This window comes from Mastomys coucha, unplaced genomic scaffold, assembly GCF_008632895.1.
Source record: "Mastomys coucha isolate ucsf_1 unplaced genomic scaffold, UCSF_Mcou_1 pScaffold18, whole genome shotgun sequence".
Classification (NCBI taxonomy): domain Eukaryota; kingdom Metazoa; phylum Chordata; class Mammalia; order Rodentia; family Muridae; genus Mastomys; species Mastomys coucha.
This window is the reverse complement of record NW_022196900.1, coordinates 68,337,410-68,352,879: the sequence shown is the minus strand read 5'-3', so window position 1 is coordinate 68,352,879 and position 15,470 is coordinate 68,337,410. Positions and strand designations below refer to the sequence as shown.

Genomic DNA, 15,470 nt, shown 5'->3' with positions numbered 1-15,470 from the left:
AAGGGAAGTCCAGGCAGGAATCTGGAGATAGGAAACACAGACCATGGAAGAACACTGCTTACTGACTTGCCCTGCATGGCTTCATATAGTCTGCTTTCTTATACAACCCAGGACCACCTGCCCAGGGTGGTGCTGCCCACTGTGGGCTGGATCCTCACACATCAACTATTAGTCAAGGAAAAGGCCCATAAACTTTCCTACAGGCCAATCTTATGGATGCACTTTCTCAATGGAGTTCCTTCCCTCTTCCCAAATGACCTGAGCTTGTATTAAGTTGGGGAATTAAAAAAAAAAAAAACCTAACTAGCAAAGCTGACTCCCTTATCATTAAACTGTAACCTTTCCAATCTTGTTTATCTCTAAGATCTCATGTTAATATCATAATACAAAACAGGCTTTAGAATTTTTCTCTTTAAATTACCCAACCTCTCTTAAAAAATCCTAAGTGTCGGGGGCTGGAGAGATGGCTCAACAGTTAAGAGCACTGAGTGTTCTTCCAGAGGTCCTGAGTTCAATTCCCAGCAACCACATGATAGCTCACAACCATCTGATCCAATGCCCTATTCTGGTTTGTCTGAAGACAGCAGCATCATGCTCACATACATTAAATAAATCCTTAAAAAAAAATTCCAGGAGCTGGAGAGATGGCTCAGAGGTTAAGAGCAGTGACTGCTCCTCCAGAGGTCCTGAGTTCAAATCCCAGCAACCACATGGCGGCTCACAACCATCTATAATGGGATCTGATGCCCTCTTCTGGTGTGTCTGAAGACAGCTACAATGTACTCATACACATAAAATAAATAAATAATTCTTTTAAAAAAAAATCCAACGTGTCTTAATTGTAAGACATGGCATTTATCACAGTAATGGAGGAGGAGCAGGATATGGAAGTCTGCTAGCTGATACAGAGAACACAGAAGATAACAGGTGACAGTTGGTGAATGCCAAGTTACATATTTCTTATTCCAAGAGTTCCCTCTTGGAACCAGGGCAGCTACAATTAAATCAAAGCAAAAGCAACATCCAGCACTGTAAATTAAATCCTGCAGCTAAAATGGCAAGATATTCAATCACGATTTCCTGGGTTCCAATGTGTTTGGGCAGCCCACTTTTCTGGCTGTCATTCACAGCACGCAAAGCTTATCTCATAGGCTCAGGCTGGCTCCACTCCACAGCTGCTACAGTTCTTGGTAGTAGTCCATGTTTCACCCATCTCCAATATCCTCGGGTCTTCACTGCAACTCAGGCTGAACCTTCACCGAGTAGCCTCCTGGACTGCATCGGGGATTCTGACCTGCCACATGGTGCCAAACTTCAGTAGCTCTCTGTGACCCTTCAAGCCCTCAAAACAAGAGTCTTTTACACATTACTCACTTTGGCTATAAGCTGAAGATGAGCAATCTTAGCCATTCTCTGGACTATAGTATCTGTGCTGGCCCTAAGGAAACACTTTCCAGAAGATTTCACTTCAGCGATGCTGGTCTTGGATTAATCACAGCTGATACTTCAGCACCAGCTAACTAGCATCAACTGTCCCACTAAAGCAAAGACTTAATGTCACTGGCTGTTAATCAGAGCTGATTCTTACGCCCCAGCTAACCAAAACCACTGATTCTTAATTCAAAATAGTACCCAAATAGCTCCAATAGAGTCTCTGAGGGACTCTCAAACTTCCCTCTGAAACTTCACAAGCCAGACCTCTATTACCTGCACCTTTCTTGACATTATCTTCCAAGATCCTCCCCAGAACAGCTCATTAATTTCTGGACATTCAAAGGCTTTTCCAACCCAAGTTCTAAACACTTCCATGATCCTTTCAAAACATGGTCAGGTCTATCACAGCAATAGTCCACTCTCTAGTGGACTATTCTGTCCTAGTTTGTTTTCTATTGCTATAATAATAAACAACATGACCAAAAACAACCTAAAATGGAAAGGGTTTATTTCATATTACAGCTTACTAATTCATCTTGAAGGGAAGTTTAGGCAGGAACCTGGGAGAAGAAACTAAAGCAGAGACAACAGAGAACCAATGCTTACTGGTTTGCCCTCCAAGGCTTGCTTATGTATACAGTCCAGGGCCACCGGCCCATAGTGGGCTGGACCTTCCTGTAACAATCATCAACCTAGAGAAATGCCCCACAGACTTTCCTACATACATTCTCTCAATAGCAGTTTTCTCTTCTCAGATGACCCTAGTCTGTTAGGTTGACAAAAGATTAAGCAGCACAGCCAATCATAAGTTCTCTTCACATCTGCCTCTGCTTCCCCTATGTAGCCAACCACTTAAACACACCGCATGGCTATGGGGAGTGGATCAGCTTGCATCACCCTGTGTGCACACTACAGCTTCTTTTCTTTTACTTTCTCCAGTTTACCCACTCCTTCCTCCACTTCCCAGGAGATTTTTCTATCCCTTCAAAAACCAGTTTTCCCATAGATGTTATGGATCTTGTTATTTCCCAACCATCTGAGGATCATCTTCACCTTCAAACTCTTTGAGCACTAAACATGTCATCTTTTCCACTCTGAGACAGTTCCCTCTCTACTCTAGGCAAGGCCTTATCCTAAAAGTTCTCATCCTTCCACTTTAAAAATTCTTCTTGGGATAGAGAAGGTTCAGCACTTAAGACCACTGGCTGCTTATTCCAGAGATCTGAATTCAATTCCCTTCACCCTTAGGGTAGCTCACAACTGTCTGTAACTGCAGTTCCAGGAGATCGGAAGCAGCCTTCTTCCTCCCTCTGCGGGTACCAGGAATATATATGATGCACAAATATACATGCAGGCATACAGGTAAAATACCTATTCACACAAAAAAAGTAAAAACAATTGGTTGAATCTTCTTGGGAGGCTGGGAGTATAGCTCAGTTGGTGGAGTGTTTAGCACTCACAAGGCCCTGGGTTTGAGCCCCAACACTGCATAAACTAGGTGTTGGAGCATACGCCTATAATCCTAGCACTTGAGATCAGAAGTTCAAACTCTTGGGTTACACATTGAGCTTAAGGCCAACTTGGAATATATGAAACTCAGTAGGTAGGTAGGTAGTCAGACACACTGACTTTCTAAAAATCTTGAAAACTACCTCCCTGGTGACCTATAATTTCATGCTTCCCATTCATAATTAAAGCAGTGCAACATGGCTTCTGCCTCTTTCCCATTCCTCTGAAAGTATTTTCACCAGGAATGATTTCTGAGGTCTCTAGAAGACTTCACTCTTCTGTTACTGTGCAGTATCAAGTAAGCAGTATTACTGACAATCACTCCTTGCAAAAGTGTTCTCTTTCAGTGGGTCTACATTACGTTTTGCTTCTTCCTGACTGTTCAGTTTCTATTTCAATTGCTTAGGATTGTTGTGCTATGTCTCTTCAAGGTCCTGAACCTTAGAGAGATTAACTTGCTCAAGGCTTAGACTGGAAACTAAATACACAATGACTGAAGCCACCATACTGCATCCCATTTCAGCAACTGCTCCTGATTACCACTGCAGACAACACCATCCCACATTATGCTCTCTTCTGACTTTTAAGGGCACCAGGCATGCACATAGTCCACATACATACATTCAGGTGAAACAGTCATAAACATAAAATTTTAAATCTAAAATAAACAAACAAAAAAATTTTAAGGGGATTGGAGTCAGGTGTCAGACCAAGAAATTGAGTGTTTCAAAGTTCCTAAACTTTAATAAAGGAACAACACAAAGATTTGTTTTGTAACTCTAAGGGCCTACGACTGCACCATTAATCTGTATGTACACAAACAAAGAAAATTAATCCCTTACATATTCAATGACGCACTTATTAGGCACTGGATCTTAATTTAAAATGGGTATATATATATATATATATATATATATATATATATATATCCATGTTCTTTACCATTTAATACAAAAGGAAATTTTCTCTTAATTTTTGATATATGTCTGCTTTCTGATGACTTGGATTTGTCTATGGTTTCTGCTCCTGAGTGGGTCACCTCACTTTTAAACTAGGAAGTTAGCAGACGTTAGTGTCCTCAATGCAGTTGTTGGATTATGCCCTTTCTGTTCAATAGCATGTAACAATAAACAACATAATCAATGCTTTACTTCCTATAATGTGAGAACTTATTAAAAAATCAGGCCAGTGGGCTGGCTCAGAAGGTGAAGGTACATGGTGAGCCTGGTCAACCTCCTGGGCTGAGAGCAACCCCCAGAACCCACAAGATGGAAGGACAGAACCAACTCTGTAAGATGTCCTCTGATCTACACACGCGCACACACACACACACTGGGGCACATGCACTGCCTTCCCTATCACATACACAAAAATAATGGTGATTATTACTTATCATGCCTTGTCATGTTTGTCTTCCACCCCCCATAGAAATACAGAAAGAGAGATTAGACAACAAAGCCTTTTATCCTTGTTATAGTTAACCTAAACTTCCCAGCATTATGCACTCACTGTTAGAAGAGTGTCATTATCCATCTAGAATGTCTATCCTAACCAATAAAGATTTGAGTAAGATGCTGATTTGTGTGACAGCTTTCTAGCCAAAACAGTCCGGTGCTCATCCACACACTCAAAACACTTAATGTGATGGCTATCTCCCATAATGGATCAAGGACAAAGCTCTACAGAAATACAATGGAAACAATCTGTTTTGGCTAGAAAGGTGTTGCACAATACAACATCTATACCCAAGTATTAGAAATGTAATTTAGTTCTAGAGGCTACAGACACTTGATATGTTTGTTTCTGGACACAAAAATTTACAGACTTTAAAGATCTAGTCCTGAAGCTTTCCATCTTTTTTTGGAGACAGGGTTTCTCTGCTTAACAGTCCTGGCTGTCCTAGAACTCACTCTGTAGACCAGGCTGGCCTCAAACTCACAGAGATCCATCTGCCTCTGCCTGTGGCTCCCAAGTGCTGGGATTAAAGGAATGTGCCATCATTGACCAACTTCACCTTTATTTTAAAGTAACAAAACAAACAAAAAATACATTTTTCAAAAGTCAAACTCGAAAATGATGTGGTGTGCATGTCTATAACCCCAGCACTCAGAAAGGAGAGGCAGGAGAACTCTCCCAAGTTTGGATTACCCTAGTCTACATAGTGAGTTCCAATCCAGCAAAAGCTAGTAAGAGTCTGCGGGAGAGGGGTGAAAAGGATGTCAATTTGAAATCTGAGTACAGAAAAAAAGATAAAGGTGGACAAAAAGGGAAGATTGTGATTGAACAAAGGCCAACAAACATAAATGCAACAATTTACTCAAAGTAAACATTACCTTTGTTGTTGCTGGATTTCTGGGGGTCTGGGGAAGATTGTTTTGTGTTTGTATGTTTTTATTTATTTTTGAGATAGGGTTTCTATGTATGGCCCTGGCTATCCTGGAACTCAATTTGTAGACCAGGCTGACCTCATTCTCAGGGATTGCCTGCCTCTGCCTCCTGCCTCCTGACAACTGGGATTAAAGCTGTATACCACTGTATACATCCAGTTGCATTATCTTTTTTTTTTTTAAGTCTTCCTTGTACCATTCATTACAGATGATTGGAACTCTGGAAGATTAGAAGGGAATCTTACAAGTACTCATCCAACCAGTTGAGGTCCAAGTCCTCTGTCATACATTTTTGGAAGAAGCTATCAAGGCATTCTATTTATCACTTCCTACATTATTCTTTAATCTACTCTAACATACATCCTTCCATTAGAAATCCCATAAATGTTAGGTGCCTGATTTTGCTTCCCCTTCCCCAGGTTGTTTTCTGAGCCAGGGTTTTATGTAGTCCAAGCTATATAATCAAGGATGTCTCCTGACTTCTGCTTCTCCTTCCTCCAACTCTCTAGCACTGAGATTACCACACCTTATTCTCATTTTAATTTTTTAAATGTCTGCATCCTCCTACACTGTAAATTTAATCATCTTTGTATGTCACCCTGGATAAAATGATATTTGTTGCAGTATATTTAACCAAGGTGCAGAAATGCTAGTTTGGGACCTGACACGTACATTTAATATTTGTTAAACAATTAGCAAAAAAATAAGGTCAAAGAATCTATATCTAAAGCAATCAGAACAGTATCTGACACTTAGCTATTATTAGGTAACTCTGTATGGACAGGAAAACAAACAAACAAAAAACCACCAACACCTGTACTGAAAATTTAACCTGGGAGGCCGAAACCAAGCAATGTTGTTACCTTCAACTTGCTCACTTACAGGTTACAACTACATCTTTGACAAGAAAAGTTATCCCTTGTTTATAAAGATATCTTGACCCTGACAACCTGGCAAAAATTATTAAGTTAAAAAAATTAAGTTAAGTCTTTAAGTTGGGAGTATGTCACTGCTTTCTGGACCTGAATGTCAGCTGTTTGTAAAATAGAAGTAGGGGGAAAGTGGAAAAGAAGACCTCTAGAATTCCTTCCTTTTTTTAACACACTGCAGGCTTATAATAAATTTGGTCCTAGGCTACTCAGGCTTCTAACTCAGCGTGAGTAAGAACCTCATAAAATACCAGCACATACTGCACTGGCTTTTGTGTCAGATGGCTAGTTTCATACAAGCTCCAATACTATTTAGCAGTCTAATTCTGAGTGAGAAAAACTCTGGGTTTCAAGGTCCTCAATCAGGAAAACAAAGCTGTTAGATAATAAAAACTATTTCAAATACAAGATCTTTTATGAAACAAAGTAACTCTTAAGTTTATTCAGATGGGGATTGAGTCACCGTTCATTACAAATGATTGAAACATTGTATTAGATGGGAATCTTACAAGCCTACCATTCATACAACTGAGGCCCAATGTCTCTCTAATACGTTTTGGAAGAAGCCATCTATCTAGTCATTCTAGTTGTGGCTAGCTACCCATGGTTACAAGCCACTCCGTCTTAGGCTAGCTAAGAAAGGTAAACAGGAGTGAAAATTACAAAGAGAGTGCTGTGAAGTTCTTTTATTAAAACTACACCATCCTCGCCGGGCGGTGGTGGCGCACGCCTTTAATCCCAGCACTTGGGAGGCAGAGGCAGGTGGATCTCCGAGTTCGAGGCCAGCCTGGTCTACAAAGTGAGTTCCAGGACAGCCAGGGCTATAGAGGGAAACCCTGTCTCGAAAAACCAAAAAAAAAAAAAAAAAACTACACCATCCTCATCGTAACTTTCACTCCGTTTTACCTCTCTTTACTTAAGGGACTCATACATCTTTGGGTCGAGATTTAACAAAAATAACATACACATCTCAAATATCCTCTCCACCAAAATTCAGATCGCTAACTGTCAAGCTTTCCTTGTAACAACCAACCCTCCTCCCCTTTTACCATCCATCCTGTCTTTCTCACAGGAAACCTTAATACTTGCTTTAATGAAAATCAAAATTAGCCGGGCAGTGGTGGCGAACACCTTTAATCCCAGCCTTTGAGAGGCAGAGACAAGCAGATCTCTGAGTTAAAGGCTAGCCTGTTCTACTCCAAATTGCCCTTGCCGCCTCACCGAAACACATTTGGGATGGGAAGTAGTAACACCCTGTTGCTCCTCAGGGAGACATGGAGACCAGAAGTCACTACAGCACCAACCGAAGCCCGCACCCGGTTCTCCCCAGTTCGAGACTCCTCCCTCACCGGTACTGCTTGGGATCGCTGGGAGACTTGATGATCTCAGGGTCCCCGACATTACTGAAAGACCGTCCCTCCTCCTCAGATTCATCTGCTCCTAGACGGGCAACCCGGCCGCTCTCGTCCAAATCCTGTCCACTGGGCTGCAGGTCCGGGCAACTGCAGGTGGACTTCGCCTTGTTTCTTCCAGGCATGGTCGGCGTAGGAAAGGGTTTCGTTGATTCTTCGCACAGACCCCGTGCTTCGACTCGCCCCAGAGCTGTGAGCTCCCGCCCGGCCTCACACCGCAACTTCCTCCCGGTGGCACAGACTGCAGCAACCGCGACTCTCCTCAGCATTCACCAGCAAGTCGTAGCGCTGGACATCCCGCTCCCCAGGCCCACCTCCTCCTCCTACTCCTCCAGCCACTCCTCCTCCTCCGCGTCCCAGGGGCGACGGCGGCGGCCGGCGTTGTTGCTGCCCCAGCCGCTGGGGAGGACAGGCCTGAACCCCTCCTCCAACCCGGCCTCGCTCACACCGACTTTCCTCATCCCACCCTCCTGACAGCCGATGACGCTATGGACTCTAGCCAATCACAACGCACGACAGCCGTCACGTTTGCAGAAGTAGCCAATGGGAGCAGGGAAGGCGAGAGACCAATAGGAATAGGCCGGGTTCCTGGCGCACCCAGAGAGCATTTCGAAACCTGACGTGGGCGGGGCGAAGGAAAAGAGGCGGAGGATGATGGGAGAAGTTTTGCGGCGATTGTGACGCGCGTCCGTAGCTGTTTTAGGAAAGCCGCGTAGTGCTCCGTGTCTGAGAAAATATTCCCCAGCGGGACGACACAGAAGTGAGTCGCGATTGTGGATGCTGATCTTCTTCACCCACTTGTAGTGTATTTTTTGCACTTTATTCTTAGAGTGACTCAGCGGGTCTCTTTTTAAAAAAGAGCAGAGCACCGGAAGTCTTTTCCCACCCTATCCTGAGATGGATGCTGTACTTGAGGGTCACTAAGCACCGGAAATAACAATTGCATCTTTCCATCCTGTAGGCTACCACCCATTGGTGCTTTTCACGCTCCAAATACGAAAGGGTGCCTAAAAGATCGGTTTCAGTATGCTCACTCTTGTATGCGAAATGTTGTGGTGGGGGGGGGGGGGGGGGGGGGGTTAAGCTTCCCTACAGACTGGAGTAGTCCTCAGCCTACCTTTAAGTTTGGCCAACTTTTACTGAAAAGCAAAAACATGTTAGGCTATTACCCTCAAGTTACTTTCCCAAGCTTTTTGTTTTTTTGTTTTTTGCCAGTGCCTTTGCTGCGACTGGAACACAATATAAAATAAAAAGCAATTGCCCAGGTACAATAAAAAGCTGATAGATACCATTGGATGAGATCATATCATATGGAAGAGATAAACAAAGTGAATATGAATAAACAAACAAACAAAGACTTTAAGCCGGTAAATACCCTAGTGGTTATCTTTCTTGCCTCTGAACCTCAGGTGCTGAAGATAAAGCCATAAACAAAAACAAATCTTTTCCATTATGGTAGGCCACTCCTTGAATCTCAGCACTCAGGGAGACAGAGGCAGGTGAATCTCTTAAGTTCGAGGCCAGCCTGGTTTACAAAACAGTTCCAAGCCAGCCAGGTCTACCTACTAAGAACCTTTCTCAAAACCAAAAACAACAAAAAATCCTTGGCTTGAAGTTTATAGGAAGAAACCGACCATAAATGATACATTCAGAAAACCATCCCAGCACAGGGAGGCAGAGGCAGGTGGATTTCTGAATTCGAGGCCAGCCTGGTCTACAGAGTGAGTTCCAGGACAGCCAGGGCTACATAGAGAAACCCTGTCTCGAAAAACCAAAAAAAGAAAGAAAGAAAGAAAAGAAAGAAAGAAAGAGAGAGAGAGAGAGAAAGAAAGAAGAAAGAAAGAAGAAAGAAAGAAGGAAGGAAAAGAAAAGAAAACCAATAAGTGCTAAGACTGCAAAACAAGATAGGAAGACAGTATTGAGGAGGATCTGTGTACTGGCACAGAAGTGTTTGAAAGCATTAAGATATCCCGGTTTCAGTACACTTTTAATAAGGTTTATCAGTTTTTTAAGCAAGTCCACTAGAGTCCTCATTGAAAGTAGCTTCATCTATGTCTCCCCAGTACTAGAATGGCTGTCCAGTACATAAAAACACCGAGAGTCAGTGCTGAATAGATACCTGAAGTGTCAGTCTAAACTTTGTACAAGATTGGTGTGTGTGTCTGTGTTTGCTTTGTACAGGATTGGTGTATGTGTGCTTTTTTAACTCTCCAAAGCAGTAATACCAGAAATAAGAAACCTTCAGCTTCAACTCTCAATTTTGTTTTCCTAAGGAAAAAAATAATTTATACCCTTAATTGCAATTTGTTGGGTTTTCCATAGAGTGAAACTTTCCATTATTCATTTAACTAACCAAATAAGGTGCTACCTTGCACCAGAAATTGGGAATGATAAACAAATATTTCCCCTCTCTAGAGCTTACAGGAGAGCTAGTGGGAGAATCACATGTAAAAAGCACACACAGTGCTCGATTCAGCGGGACATATACTAAAGTTGGACTGATACAGAGAACGTTGTGGCGCCCAATTGTGGGTGGTAGGCAAATTCATGACGAGTTCCATACTTTTCTGAAGTATCCTGGTACCATGATGACATGCTTTGTAGCCTTCCTATCTCTTCCCCCCTCTACCCCCAAGAGCGGACATTAGGGGCAAAGATGGCATTTCTATAACTTAGAATTTTTACCTTTCTTTTTCAGTGTAGAAATTTGAGTATATAGTGCCCCCCCCAAGAAGCATACAAATTTTAACTCTATAATTACAAATAATTCTAGATGGAGACACACAGATATTCCCCTTTCAGAGGGTTTCCCAAAGAAGGGAAATTTAAGCTAACATTTGGAAACTGTAGAAGGATCAGTGTGTAGATGAATGTAATGAAAAGATCTGAATGAGGTTTGACTGGTGATCTAGAAATGAAAGGGAAAGGGGTTAGTGGCAGAGATCACACAGAAAATTCTGGAGACTAAGATGTTGGCCTGCCTATTGAGTGCCTCATTGGATTCCCAAATCTTAGAATGTTTTCCAACCAGCAGTAGGTATCCAGTAAGTAATGTGTGAGCAAATGAAGAGAAAGAATGATCACAGTTGTTTTCTAAGTAGATCACTATGGTTGGTGAGCTATAAATAAACAAACAAACCCATGGAAGGCTGAAGTGATAGCAAGCTTAAGGATCAGAGGTCTGCTCCCCAGAAACCAGGTAAAAGTTATGTGGATGTGGTGGCCACCCAAAAGTCCAGCCCTTGGAAGACGGATTCCTCAGGATAAGTTAACGAGCGAGACCCCCCAGAATTGTCAAGCTCTGGATTCAGTGAGAATCACTGCCTTAATGAGTTAAAGGCCCAGACACTAATGGGTCAGAGATAGATGGGACCACACTTGAACAGGACTGGTTAGGTGCACTCTATAATAAGCACAAACCTCCGATCAAGACCCAAATGATGGAACTGGTTGGTCATTGGTCTCCTTTGGAGTTTCCTCTTCTCAGTGTCACCATCTTGATTAAATATCTTGTCCCTACTCTACACTGTCATTTGTCTTTATAAGTTGCCTATCAAGGACTAGTGGCTAAGCTGAGCTTATTAGACTAGCCAGATTTTGACCCTCCCAATTCTGCTAGTAACTTTTAAAACAGGAAATTCTGGAAGATAAACAATTTGGAGAGGAGAAAACCTTAACTCAATTTGGGACAAATTGTTATCTATGTGCCACACAGATAAAGTCAGATTTAGAGTCAGAAAGGAAGCCTAGCTTGGGGAAAATTAAACTAAGACCAGTCATTTCCTAGGTGATAAACAAAATTTACAGAGGGAGATCACACTGAGATTGTGAAGGAAAACAAAAGAATGGAGTGTGGTTGCTCTCATTTGTAATCCCAACAATCAGGAGGCTGAAGCAGGAGAACGTGAGTTTAAGGCAAGCCTTGACCATACAGTGAGTTCCAAGCCATCCAAAGCTGCATAGTAAAATGCTGTCTCAAAAAGATAAACAAGGGAGCTGGAGAGATGGATTAGTGGTTAAGAGAAACCACTAAGGTCCTCACAGAGGACCTAGATTCTGTTTCTAGTACCCCATGTCAGCTTCATGCTACTTCATTTCCAGGAAATCCAACATTCTCTTCTGGCATTCGAAAGCACTTGCATGCACATAATGCACATAAACTCTTGCAAGCAAACACATGTACCTAAGTAAATTTTTTCAGAAATGAAAGCAAGCAAAAAAGAATAAAGGACCTAGGCCCTAAGAGCTTGTGGAAGAGGAAAAATTCATAAGGAAGAAAATAAAAAGAGAGAGACACAGAGACAGAGAGAGACAGAAAGCTTCCAGAGTGGTTATGCAAAAACCAGAAGAATGTGGTATCACAGGAAAAATTCCTCTTTAATGCTAAAGCTAATACAATTCTGAGACCACAGCAGAGGTCAAAATGTCAAATTAGTTGTCAAAACTTAGGTGTATAAAATATAAGAAAAGGGGGCTGGTGGGATAGCTCAGCAGGTAAAGGATGATTGCTTCCAAGCCTGACAACCTGAGTTTGATCCCTGGGAGCCATATGGTAGAAGGAAAAAAACCACATTTTTACAAGTTATTCTTTGACTTCCATGTGGTGTGTACTAACATGCATGCTCAAATATACATAATAAATAACTGTAATGAAAATTTGGGATTTAAAAAAAAGAATTAGCAAGAAGTCACAAAGTATACTAGTTTGATTTCTTCAGATATAAAGATGAATATATACTCAAACAGCTAAGAATCCATAAATGACCTATGGCTTAGTCAGGACTTCCAAACTAAAACTGTTGTTTTCCTTTTGAAAATCATTTTAAGGTGGGACGCCTTTGATTCCAGCACTCGGGAGGCAGAGACAGGCAGATCTCTTGAGTTGGAGGCCAGCCTGGTTTACTGAGCAAGCTTTAGGACAGCCAGGGCTACACAGAGAAACCCAGTCTCAAAACACACACACACACACACACACACACACACACACACGCACACGCACACGCACACACACACACAGTAAAATAAAGTAATTATAAAAGTTGCCACACCTCATTTCAATATCCATAGTTACTTAAACAGGTACATTAAAGGTGCTTACATAACAATTTTATAAGAAATTGATGTTTTCCAAAATTAAAAATATTTTGAGATCATCCAGAAAATTACAGAGCATAAGACTGTTATAAATTATATGTCTATGGGCACAGGTGGATGTGTGTCAAGGAGTATGCTTGTGGAGGGCAGTAGATAACCTCAAGTGTTGTTCCTCAGGAACTGTCCACCTTGGTTTTTTGAAACAGGGTCTCTTATTGGTCTGGGGTTTGTTAAGTGGACTAGGCTGGTGAGTCCAAGGCATCTCTTGTTTTTGCCTCTCCGTGCTGGCATTACAAGTGTGCACACCAGGAGCAACTTTTTTTACATGGGATCAGGCATCAAATTTAGAACCTTGAGGTAGGCAAGGAGATGGCCAAATGTGGAAATAAATATAGAAAGGGAAAAAAATGAGGAAATAAGGAAATGATTGTCTTCAGTCCATCCAAGGCCCACCCTGTAAGAAATTATATCTTTAGAGCTTTAATTAATAAGTGTGCCACCATTGATTGCCATTCACAGATAGCAGCTTTGTATCTAGGTTAAGGAGTAGGAGTATTCTTATGGAGTCCTGCCTTAGAAGACTAATTATATGTGTCACTAGACCAGGAAGTTTGTGTGATCATAAAAAGTGCTTTATCGTATACTATTGTGGTGGTTAGCTTTAATTGTCAACTTCAGATGAACATGGGAAGAGAAGCTCCATGAGAAATTGTCTACTTTGGCTTTGCCTGTGGGTATGGGAGATTAGGTTAATCAATCTGAAAAGACTCAGCCCACATCACCCCTGTGGTAGGGTGTCCCGAACTGTGTAAGAATGGAGAAATGAAGCTAAGCACAAGCAAGCATGAATATATTTATATTTTTCTTCTTTTGGTTAATTTTTAGGTGCTCCTGTCTTGACTTCCCCACATTGAGGGCCCGTGCCCTGGAATTGTGAATGAAAATAAAGTCCTTTCTCTCTGACATTGTTTATTGTCAGAGTATTTTATCACAGTGACAGAAATGAAGCTAGACTAACTATAAACGTAGTTTAGCATTCCAACCTTAAAAGAGATTAGGAAGGACTCAAAAAACACATTATGTCACATGAAGGATTATGCTGTAATAAATCCAGCTAATGGCTCCACATCTTTGTTCTAGAGACGTTCATTCGGAAGCTCCCTAGAAGGAAACTATAGAGACACAAGAGGGATCCTCCTGCTTAGTGTTCCGCAGGACCTGTGGGTAATGACTTGTTCCACTGGCATGCCACCATCAGAGGCCCGAATGACAGTCCTTACCAAGGAGGTGTTTTTTTTCTGACCATCCACTTCCCTACAGGTTATCTTTTCAACCCCCCAAAAGGTTGCTTTCACTACCAGAATCTATCACCCTAATATCAACAGCAATGGCAGCATTTGCCTGGACATCTTGAGATCACAGTGGTCCCCAGCATTGACTGTGTCCAAAGTTCTCCTGTCTATCTGCTCTCTGCTCTGCGACCCCAACCCTGATGACCCACTGGTGCCAGAAATAGCCCACACTTACAAGGCTGACAAAGAGAAGTATGCGCGCCCTCTTTGGGTTGGCTTTGTGTGCAGCTGCCCAGGTTCCCACGGACATCTTCCTGCCCAAGCCAAGCCCATGTACAACAGACTAGCAAGAGAGTGGACACAGAAATATGCTATGTAAGTGCTCCATGGGAGACCCTGTCCAAGAGAAGCTTACCAGGTAGAGAAGTGATCCTGTGAAGCTTGGAGCTCTTAGCCAAGGCACTCACGGAACATCCTCTGTTCAAACATGTGTTGGCACTCACTTCTCTGGCTGCAGCATGTTGGTGCCACTTTCAGCCACTGTGGCCTTGAGAGTACCACACCTGTAATGCCAAATCAGCAACCACTGTTATGATCTACAGTCTTCCTGGCTACACTAGAACCAGTCTAGGCACCAGTCTGTCCGCTTGTCTCTGTGGAACCAAGCCATACATGCCTCCCGTACTTGTCCTCAAGTGGTGCCACCATGCACTGTGGTACTGTACAGGGGCCCAGCCTGCCCCCTGACCACATACCCTTTGCCTTTAGAGCACAGTGCTTTCCTGAGGGCCCAGGCAGAGTGGGCATCTTCATACTTTGTCTGCCACAGAGTCAACCACAGAACTGTATCCTCAGGAGTTCGAGTGTATCCTGGAGGCTCCTGGAAATTGGAACAACATTCCCTGAAAGCCACCTTCCTCCATAGTGCTATAGCTGCAAACAGAGAGTGAGGAGCATCAGGGCATTTAAAGCATGAACACCCCAAAAAGGATGGGCTCCAATCCAGGACCTCACGCTTGCTAGGCAAGCACTCTACCAACTGAACTACATCATTAGCCCTCATGCCTCTTTTCTTGTTACCCAGCAACAGACAAAGGTATTTCTCTTGTTAAGGCTATTACTTGTGGTCCTCTGCCTGTACTTTTTCTTCCTTTAAATTGTATACCATTGGCTCTTCAGCATCATATGACATCTCAAATATCATTCTTGTGCGTACATGCATGTGTGTACACGTGTGTATATGAGAGAGAGACAGAGACAGAGAGAGACTGAGAGACAGACAGAGATGGTGGGCGTGACATCCCTCAATGTCATTTCTCAGGTAATATCCGCCTTCTTTTTTGTAGTTTTTCACTGGTCAGGCTTTGATATGGCTGAACCAGCTAGCCATCAAGCCTACTGGCCATCGAACCT

At 42.5% G+C, this 15,470-nt stretch overlaps 1 protein-coding gene and 1 long non-coding RNA gene across 4 annotated transcripts in view; one reads left to right on the top strand and one right to left on the bottom strand.

Annotated features, from left to right (window-relative positions):
• Nrdc (nardilysin convertase) overlaps window positions 1-8,130 on the bottom strand; it is a 62,997-nt gene extending 54,867 nt beyond the window's left edge. The window contains exon 1 of one of the 2 annotated variants that reach the window (XM_031378148.1): window positions 7,609-8,130. In XM_031378148.1, the coding sequence (XP_031234008.1) occupies window positions 7,609-7,940 (332 nt within the window). In that variant the 5' untranslated portion in view covers window positions 7,941-8,130. The remainder of the gene's footprint in view (window positions 1-7,608) is intronic. The other variant, XM_031378149.1, reaches the window with a different exon arrangement.
• Window positions 8,131-8,134: 4 nt separating this feature from the next.
• On the top strand, window positions 8,135-15,270 carry LOC116096393. Of its 2 annotated transcripts, none has more exons than XR_004120978.1 (2): window positions 8,135-8,431; window positions 13,906-15,270. It is a non-coding gene; the product is annotated as an uncharacterized LOC116096393 (long non-coding RNA). The 2 variants fall into 2 exon arrangements; XR_004120977.1 differs by having other exon boundaries at window positions 13,651-15,270.
• Window positions 15,271-15,470: the final 200 nt, after the last annotated feature.